Source organism: Alosa alosa, chromosome 24 (genome assembly GCF_017589495.1).
Source record: "Alosa alosa isolate M-15738 ecotype Scorff River chromosome 24, AALO_Geno_1.1, whole genome shotgun sequence".
Taxonomy (NCBI): domain Eukaryota; kingdom Metazoa; phylum Chordata; class Actinopteri; order Clupeiformes; family Clupeidae; genus Alosa; species Alosa alosa.
The window spans coordinates 11,745,694-11,755,696 of record NC_063212.1 but is presented as its reverse complement, the minus strand read 5'-3'; the positions used below and the strand labels follow the sequence as shown (position 1 = coordinate 11,755,696).

The following is a 10,003-nucleotide window of genomic DNA, read 5'->3' as shown; positions in this document are numbered from 1 at the left end:
AATGTTGCTAAGGAAATATTAGTGCTTGGTAGTGACAGTAGAAATACAAATTATTATGACAGAGTGCAAGTAATGTTTGTTCCTTTGCTTTAATCTTAGCAATAAATCATCCCCATCTTTGTTAAAATGTCACATTAATGCATTGTCCACTGTCTAGACTTTCAATGAAAAGACAAAGATGGGTCCATAAAAATCAACAGTGTCTGTTGACAATCCTTTCCAGGCAAAGACTACTCGAATAGTGCAAGTCTGACGCTGAACCAGTTCATATTCTGCTTGATCGTAACTTTAACAGTTCAATGACCTTCTGGAATGCTTAAGTTTACAGGACTACACATGGGACCGCTCTAGATTACTTGCATGTTATCCAAATCTAAACAGTATCTGTTGTGATATGGTCAGACCCATAAATGTTTACATGTTTTACAGTTTCTTACCGCACCCAGACACAGACTGAGGGTCTTCCTCTTTTCATATCTTCCATGATTAAAGGCAGGTAAAAGGCCTCATGATGACTGACCATACTGTCCAGCTCATGTTCTTTTATGGATGCACAGCATATCATTTAGGGAAAAAACATCTAAAACTTCAGCTTTCTGTAACGCGTTCCATCTCAAACAAAAAATCTTTATGCATCACATTATTACAAGTCACCCATAAAAAAATCATTACAAACAAGCTTCTTGGAAAAACAAAAAATCTCCCATCAAACCTTTCGGAATGTTCCAAATGCCTCAATCCTACGACCAGTCCGTAACAGCCAAAGTCAGTAACACTGATCTGCTCAAACAAAGTTCTGTTTGGACCTCGGGGCTTAGAGTTCGTCGTGACCCACCTCGGCCTTTAAGTTCTCCTCATGACTGGCCTGGGCCTCTGGCTCTTTCATGTTGGCGTATGCTACCTCTCTCTGTAGCTGGTCCAACGGAGGGAGCCCAAAGGCCAGGTTGCGCAAGGCAATCGCTGTCATCAGGAACCTGACAATGCACACCAGAACCAGAGTCAACCGAGAGGAATTAAGGTACACATTGCTGTTAGTTTATCTGCAAATATACATTCTTAAGCCTGAACAGATTTAAGTCCCCCCACACTCACCCACGTCGCAGCATGTAGAATTTTTTCACGGCGAACCGATTCAGCCTCTCTATGACGTTGGCCTCGCGTCGCTTTCTTACTTCCTTCATCCGGCGCTGTCGTTTCAGGAACAACTGGACGATGGGGTCAGTGGCGTTGACCTCTGCGAGGCCGTCCTCGTTGTCAATCGTGAGGGGCTCAAGCTCCGGCGGCAGAGGCTCTGTCTCTGCGTGATGGAAGGTAGCGAGCAGCCGAGTGTTACCATAGCACTGTGTGAGTGTGTATGCATGCATGCTGCAGTGAGGTTAATGTGTGTGTGTGTGTGTGTGTGTGTGTATACTGAAATAAGGCTGGGGTGTGTGTGTGTGGTTGAGAGGGTATTTCAGTAGGTTACTGGTCATTTCAGACTCACCAGTCCCATTGCGAATGCGCTCCTGCAGCTCAGAGAGCTTGGTGAAGTTCTGCTGCAGAGCGGCCTCCGTGGTGTTTACATAGATGTACATGTAGCAGGATGGACCCTCAGACACAGTGTGAACCTTATGGTAGGCTCCCGCTGGAAGCTGCTCAAACACACACACACACACACACACACACACACACAATGCTGATTTTCATTTAATTTCCATAAAATACAATGGCACAGATCCACAGCATGTGGTCATAGCGTATTTGCATTTTGAGGGCAGCATGGGCGGCAGTACCTTCATCTGTTCGCCCGGCTGCAGAGTGTAGTTCTTCTTTTCATCCAGAATCTCCACATTCACCTGGCCCTGCAGCACCTGCACCGAGGTGTTGCCCAGATCCTCACTGACATAGTTCTCCAGATGTAAGCCTGTCAAATTAAACCACATTCGCCAACATTACAAATAAACAAGCAGTTGCCAGGAAATAGAGGGAGTCGATTGAACTTGATTGATGGATGATCTAGATGTAGCTGAAATTGACAAACCCAAAATTGGTACGACTTGCTGTGAACTTGAGAATATGCACAGTCTCGAAAATTATCTCAGATTATCAGGCACAATGCTTCACAAGCAGGGGAGTGGAGACTTACCGGGGAAGTCAGCAATGAAGACAATCTCTGTCTGATTATCGAGGGTTTCTTCGATGTCCAGAAACTTCTTCCTCCAAGGCGACAGGTCCACCAGTAGAGGCATAAGCCAAGGGTTTGGCTTAAATGGTGACCAGTCAGCTTTCACTATATCAACACGAGGATCAAAAATCCTGCAGATTTACATGAGAAAGGTCACTAGTAAATCTTATTTGTCTTGCTGTCAGATAAGAAGCATCAAGCAACATGACTTAACAACGACTTTATAAATGAGTAAGTTGTTACTTATCAACTTGTAATTGGACAAAAATCCCACTTTCTTAATTTGACAGACAAGCGTCAGCTATTGCAAAGGAATAACACCTAAAATTCTTCAGTGAGTGAGCTGTCTTCAGAGTTCATACCTCTGCTGGAAGCGCTCATTGATGGACACCCATATGTCAAAGTAGATCTCCGGTTCAGAGATGTTGTAGTGTGGGAGTTGATGGTAGAGGCAGGTGGCGTATTGCTTCAGCATGTCCCCATGGTCCTTCCAGCGCTTGCTCTGAGTGAACACCTTGAGAAACGTGCAGTAAAACGTTTTAAAACATTTAACGTTTTATTCAACTTAACATTCAACTTCTAAGTCTCTAAAGATCTTAAGATACATGCATAGATTTAGTAGCTACATAAACATTGGACAGAGAGTGTCTTTGTATGCACACACACACACGCACACACACTCACCCCTGGGTTAAGGTATCCAACGTCCCCCGTGATTCCATCTCGATAAGTGATCTTAACATGCTGGTGGGATCGTGAATGAACCATCATGTCCCATGAGTATCCATACAGTCCATTGGTCCAGTTGTTGTAGCCCTGAGTATAAAAAGGTGGAAATCTGTGTCAATTTCACTCCGAGCACAGGCTAACAGAGACTTAAAAAAACGTTATAAGACGGTCTAATTTTTGCAATTGTATGCACTGCTATCACGTCTTCTGTAGCCAGTTCCATTGATTATAATGGAAGCTAATTGTAGCAGCATACGCCCAGCAAACGGAATGCTTCAGTTACATGTCTGGAGAAGCCTGCTGGTAGGTGAGTGGAATACCCCTTAGTTGTGCAAAACTAAGGTTTAAGTCTGAAGGCTCCAGCACATGCTGGCAATACACTGGCTACGGGTGGGGCTAGATGACTAATCATTCTTTTCAACAGATTGAGGAAATTAATCTCCAGCTGCCTGTAAAGGTTTCAAGCACACTAAACTGAATAAGTGTACCCAGCGTCCTCAAAACAGTCGTAATATTTTTGCTTGGTTAAAAACATACTTGTATAAACATAGACCAGCGATAATTTGCACATTCGTTTGAATCAGCTAGAGGATTACCACAGGGAATTTGTTCTGTTCTGTGACATGTGAAGATAATTTAGAAGTACTACAGCCTTAGCGCAATGTTCTCATAAGGAACATAATAACAGATTGGCAGGTTGGCCTGTTAGGCTGATACAAATGAACATTTCACACAAACATTTCGGCTGGTGGCCATGTTTACTTTGCCTAAGCAAATACTGTCCATGAAGAGAATAAAATATGTGCTTTTTGCTTGGCGAAGTGTAACACACAAACTGAGGAAAAACACTTCATTTGATTGTCCATGTTTTTGCTCACAACCTTCTATGAAAGACCCAGGGACAAAGTTCAAGGTCAACGTAAGGACCTAAGAAAAGTAAATGTAACGCCAAATGTTCTTTTGTGAGGTGCTGACCACTGGTAGAAAGTTGAATGGTAGAAAAGTACCGCACACTCTGACTCCATATGAGAGGTTTTAATAGACAAAGACTTTTCAGCCTGTAAGGCAAAATCTGATGAAGGCCTTATGGGCCGAAACATCTTTGTCTATTAAAACCTCACTCTCATATGGAGCCAGAGTGTGCGGTATTTTTCTACCATTCAAAGTAAGGATCCAGTCATGGTAGGGGCTCTGATGTGGTTTAGGTAGAGGAAGGTAAAGGAAGAGGTTATGGATAGTTGAATTTGTTGACTGGTAATTCGGGGTGATTGTCAGGTATTTGATAATTAATAGAAAATGTACTGACCAAGCTCAAGCAGGTAACATTACAACCTTGCAAGTCTCAACACACGTAACAAATGCACCCCCAGTTTGGTGACGTGTACTGTGATATTTAGAGAGCGGTTTGGTTCTTCAGTTCTGCGACATACTGTTACCTGTGTGATGAAGTGAGAATAGGGCAGGCAGATCTGCTCTATGATATAAACAATGGTGAAGATGGTGAAGAGCTTGTGCTTTAGTCCAGGGCTGGAGGGTCTGGAGGGGGCTTTGGCGCCCTCCTGTGGGGGTGCAGACGCTGGCGGTGGGCTGGGGTAGACGCACGAGGAACTGGTCTGGGACAGAGGTGATGTGATAGGCAGTATCGGCTGTAGGAACTCTGGGAAGTGGCCGAAGAAACGCCTCGGCCAGTCAGGGTAGCAGAACAGGGGGCTAGTGGCCAACATGGTGTAGGCAAACATACCTTCAAACAATCAGAGTCCACGTCAGTCTTATCGATCATGTGAATCAGTGTCACAGGCTAACAGCCAAAAATCTGTCTGCAGGTTACATTACTATGTCAACATGTAGAGTATCTCTGCTATGTAGCTGTACTTCATTAATGATGTTTTGTGCTGTTTGTGTTCCACTTATATATATATATATATATATATATATATATATATATATATATATATATGTGTGTGTGTGTGTGTGTGTGTGTGTGTGTGTGTGTGTGTGAAGAGATCAGATGCAATCCCTTCTAAATCTGTCTGACCACTTGTCTTTTAAATGAGCATTTTTTTTTTATCATCATATCATATATAGGTTTTGCCTACAAATTCATATTGCAGACCAGGAAGAGAATGGTATTTAGCAGGTTTTGAAGCTAAATTATTTGATTACGTATACCGGTACTGTGTGTAGAGAGTATTAACTCACCATTGTTATCTAATTTTTTACAGAGGTGGTGTTTAGAGGGTTTTGCATCTGAACTCTTCACATATATATATATATATATATATATATATATATATATATATATATATATATATATATATATATATTTCTATATATTTTTTCCCTCACCAATGCTGAAGAGCTGCGAATTCATGCAGTGAAAATAAGAGACAAAGAAGAATGCATAGGGACGCGTGAAGTCAAAAAATAGCAGGTAGCCAGCTGTAAGGTCCAGTATCAAGCCACCTCCGTGAATCACCAGCAGACTGACCAGTTCGACCGGGAGTATAAACCTGTGAACAGATACAAGCAGTTACATACGTGGAGTCGTACTGGATGGTGCAACACTACACTGGGGGATTCTGAGTGCATTTCGTTTTGCACTTTAACCCCAAAACACACAGTGAATCACTCACTCGGTCTTGTTCTCCCTTTCTATACTCTATACTCTGGTTTACACAACCCACACTGGATGACCAGACAGACAGTACTCATTAAGTGATGACAATTCTACCGTTATAACCTTGATGAAGGCTGTGTGCCGAAACGTTGGTCATTAATAAATATATTAAGAGATCAGCGTGGGCAGCTACTCTATTTCTAATTTGATAATCTCCTCCTGGTCTTCCATGCTTTTTCAATTCTACTGTTATGCCATGTAAATGTGTCATTGCCCTAACACATTTAAACAAAAGCTTTTCAGTGAGACCCAGATCTAAAAGTACCATATAAAATCTTTGCAGCCAGTAGATTTTGATGTATGCTTGGAATTTTTGTGTTGGTGTGGTGCAGCCGGCTTGCGCTGACCAGACGGGTTATATTTAGCTAAAACGTCCTGTTTCTTTGAGCTGCACTCCATCAAGTTCAGACATGTTTGTTGGTTGGCCTTCCAATTGCTTTGTGGTAATAACTACAATGATCTTCTTTCGCCAATCCCTCGGGTCTGGTTCTTTCTCTTATGGGATTGTTAGACAACATGGACCGCTCTCTTTTCCTCTCTGTGCTCAATCAACTTAGTTTTTCATCCGATTCTCTACACGACCACTTCAGATTAAATTAAATGGGTATTCTTTTAAACCATGCCAACACATTTCCCTCATAAGTTCATGCGTGGCTCAGATTTTCTTTAAAACATTTTTCAACTTTTTGGATCCCTAAACTGAAGAGGACCAGAGGAACACCCAGTATTTTACCCTAGCGGCACTCCTTGCAAATTTTTGGAGGCGGAAATGAAATGGGCTCCCTTACTTGAAAGGGTCAAAGAGCCAGTGGTGAGCAAGGTATCCCATGGAGTATCCCTCCACCCAGTCTGCATCAAGCTTCTTAACTCCAGCAATGAAGTATACTAGGAATATCTGAAAAAAAAAAAAAAAAAAAAAAAAACATAAATATAATATCATTAAATGCAACTGAGGTCTAATGGATTGAGCTAGATTATTTGCTATTTGAGATAGAATTTAGCTGGACACCAGACAGACCTGGGTTCTAAGGAGTGTGTAGTTCCACAGTGGAACATCAGCATTCCTCTTCTTTGAATTAAACAGTCCATCAATTGACCTGCAGTGATATAAATTAAAATGTGCTATACATGTTTGATATAAATAATAATTTGCATCAACCTTCATTCTTTCTCTCACCAGTATCTGTTAGCATCCATGAGAGTGAACTGGAAGCCAATGAGGCCGTAGAGGTAGGAGTGGTTGTTCCAGGCAGTCTTGTCCAGGAAGAAGATGTACCAGTAGGTGGATATGAACATGAGGCACGAAAGGCGATAAAAACATCCAAGCATGATGCCAATCGCTCCTGTACATACACATACATGCAGGAACATACTGTAAACATATATCACATTTCCTCAGTAATAAACAAAACAGAAAATTGGTTAATTCTTGGAGAATCTGAATAGAATATTTATTTAGTCATAATTATTTAGAGCTATATTAGAGTTTGCCCCGACGAGTCATTCAGTGATGATCTGGTACAGTGACACCTGTTTTTGAATCTTTACACGGGTACCACTAGCAGAACCTGTTCTGTCTCGTGAGCAGGGGTGAAAGTAAGCCGGTACTGGCCAGTACGGAGTACCACTAAAATATTTGGAGAGGGTACGCCATACGAAAGAAAAACTATACTGTCTGAAAAAAATATAGCACTTTCAGCATGACAACACAACTGCTAACGTCAAATTACCAGAAGCAACCACGTTTCCCCAAAATATATTTCATATACATTGTTCTGAACTGAATCTGAATTGTGTCTAAACCTCCGTGCAGCTGGACAGACAACGAGCAAGCTATAGCTGCGTACAGTAATTAATAACGTGCACTGGTATCCAAAGTGTTTTAGCAGACGGACGTTTTTTGGAAAGTCTCCCAAATAAAAAAAACCTTACAGGCTAAAGAAAAATATGTTGATGTTTAAATAGCCTATTCTGGTTTTATGTGTGCAGTGTTTTGCTGGAGAGACAAGAGACAGACAGCGTGTAATGGCTTAACCAGATCTTATGCAGCAATAATGAAAGTGTTTTAGCGGACAGAAGTATGTTGCAGTCTCCCAAATAAAAAGGCATGACTCAAAGAAACGTGTTTCATGATATACAGTAGCCTATATAAAAAAAACGATTGGAAGTGGGAGCGAGCAGAGTAACTAGGCTAAATAAATAAATAAAGGTTGAAATTAAGTGTTTGCAATTTATTCATAATCAAAAACAGATACAGGTGGGTTAAAGGGTGATACTAGAGTGATAAGAAGTCCTAGTGAATGCTTGATAAGTAGACTATAATACAGTAAATAAACAAGTAAATAAATAATAAATAATTAGGCTAAGTGAAATTTTCGGCGCGGGCTCTGTGCGCGCATTATGACTCTATATGATAGTACCACCAAGAAATAAAAACTACTTTCACCCCTGCTCGTGAGTAATGGTGGCAGCTTCACCACAACTGGCATGCCACTTGCATAGCAGCAGAGCATTGTCCATTCACACTTCCAGTGTACTTCAATACACTTGAGTAGTTGAAGTTAACTAATATTTAGCAGCCACTTTTATCCAAAGTGACACAGACTTTGGGCAAGGGTTTGGGAATCAAACTCGGGTCGACCAACTGTCAGTCTGTGACACTCCCCCTGTTCCACCACACTGGCTCAAGTAATTGCTGCTGTAAGTAAAAAAAATGTATGTCTAGGGTATCACTAACCTATTAGCATGATCACGTAGACCAAGTACATCCAGTCCAGGGGAAGAGGCTTGAGAAAGTTGAACAGGGGAAAGCGGCACACTGGAGCCCCATCCAGGAACTTGTAGTCCAGGTGACTCAGGCCTCGCTCCTGCGTGATGTCAACAGCCATCAGCATCCCTGGGAACAATAAAAACATGAGATGATGTACCGCCGGTATACAGATTGAATAGTAAGATGTTTAGCTGTTTAGCCAATGAACTTGGCTGAACAAATTATGTAGATGTAGGGTTTTTTGGTGACATTCCAGTATGTCTATATGATATTATGTGTACAAAAAGCAGGCCATACAATGACTTCCTCTCAAACCACTAGATGGCCAAATTTAGCTTATAATGCAAAAGCTTATATCCCTGCAAAATAATGATTCTTCTTGACTTTTAAATACTTGACAAACAAGTGCTATTGGAAAGGTACACAACAAGAACAATTACCAGTTATCACCAAAGTTTTGATAACAACACGACAACATGATCAGTGTGTTTCACAAGGGATAAAGACCAGACATTCCAGGGTCCCCCATAACATTCCTTCCAAGTCCACCCCCAGGCACATGTCTGTTGCCATTAAAGCAGTCTAAGCACAACTGCAGGAAAAGGTTGTCAGAGCCTGGCCTGCAATTACATGGATGTGTTGCAAGGAGTGGGAAAATATGTTCTCTCTAAATCTCTTAACTGCTAACTTACCAAACAAGAAGCGGAAGATTCCGAGGGAGGCTGGGTCGGTGGGCCGATTCAAGAGACACACAAATCGTTGCCAGGAGGACAGGTCCTCTTTCTCAAAGCCAAATAGCCTCTTCATTCTGCTTTCAGTTGGGCTATCAGCTGAGCTCTGGTTAGCTGCAGTCTGTGCACTCTCATCGCTCCCACCTTGACTTGAGGATGGCTCTACGAGTGGGGCACCTGAAAGGACAATGCAGTTCAAAACCTGCCAGGCTAGATCCAGTTGAATATGGCATTTCATTTTAAATCAATGTATTACCAATGCTTTATGCGTAATAACGCCGTTGTATTGTAATCTAATTCAAAGATCACTCTGAGACAATGCATTCATTCATTCTAGGTTCACCAGGTACAGCAAGAGAGGTTAGTGAACTCTCTTCTGTTGCCCCTCCAAGAGTGTGGGAAACGGATTTGTATATATCTCAGCTCAAAGAATGCTACTTTGATGATGATTACATCACTGTTTTGCTCACAAGAACCGCAAATCTTCCATTACTATGTACAAAACATTTTCACATGTAGGCTAATGTGTTGTGCATTTGTTATGCTCCTACCTGCTGCCACGTCTAATCCCCCTGCCTCCATGCTTCTCACTCGAAGGTGGACCAGGTGCAGGAAAGGGATACCACAGTGGTACCAAGAGTCCCGTCCAGAAAGTTCCAGGCGAACTTACTCTAGGGATGAGTGGAATCTGATTTCCAACACGTACACCACATTTGGGGATGTGTCATAACAAGGCGACTGCTTATACAACCGAGGACGTGGGTGGAGAACGGTGGAGAAGTGAACGACAACAAAAAAGAGTATCATAAAATAAAAGTCCTCGACAACAAAACCATCATAGCCTACTATGCGTCTTATCTGAAATATTTTAAAATAGGAATAATATTTTCAGTATACAATATTTTAAACTAGGTGTAAACTCGAAATTAATT

General features: G+C 41.7%; 1 protein-coding gene across 1 annotated transcript; it reads right to left on the bottom strand.

Moving 5' to 3' along the window:
• Positions 1 to 70: 70 nt before the first annotated feature.
• On the bottom strand, positions 71 to 9,828 carry ggcx (gamma-glutamyl carboxylase). Its single transcript, XM_048237056.1, has 15 exons — positions 9,623 to 9,828; positions 9,033 to 9,248; positions 8,308 to 8,466; positions 6,748 to 6,913; positions 6,589 to 6,667; positions 6,359 to 6,465; positions 5,240 to 5,403; positions 4,330 to 4,634; positions 2,849 to 2,980; positions 2,527 to 2,678; positions 2,126 to 2,295; positions 1,773 to 1,903; positions 1,484 to 1,631; positions 1,093 to 1,297; positions 71 to 974 (listed from the first exon to the last, which is right to left on the bottom strand). Exons 1-15 carry the CDS (start codon positions 9,651 to 9,653, stop codon positions 815 to 817), a joined length of 2,325 nt encoding a protein of 774 aa, XP_048093013.1. The 5' UTR covers positions 9,654 to 9,828; the 3' UTR covers positions 71 to 814.
• Between the last annotated feature and the right edge of the window lie 175 nt (positions 9,829 to 10,003).

Coding starts and splice junctions, on each gene's coding strand:
- ggcx (XM_048237056.1), bottom strand. CDS start 9,653: ATGGAGGCAGGGGGATTAGACGTGGCAGCAG. Junction 4,635..5,239: donor TTCGCAGCTCTTCAGCATTG/GTGAGGGAAAAA, acceptor GATTGTTTGAAG/GTATGTTTGCCTACACCATG. Junction 1,298..1,483: donor GCGCATTCGCAATGGGACTG/GTGAGTCTGAAA, acceptor TCCATCACGCAG/AGACAGAGCCTCTGCCGCCG.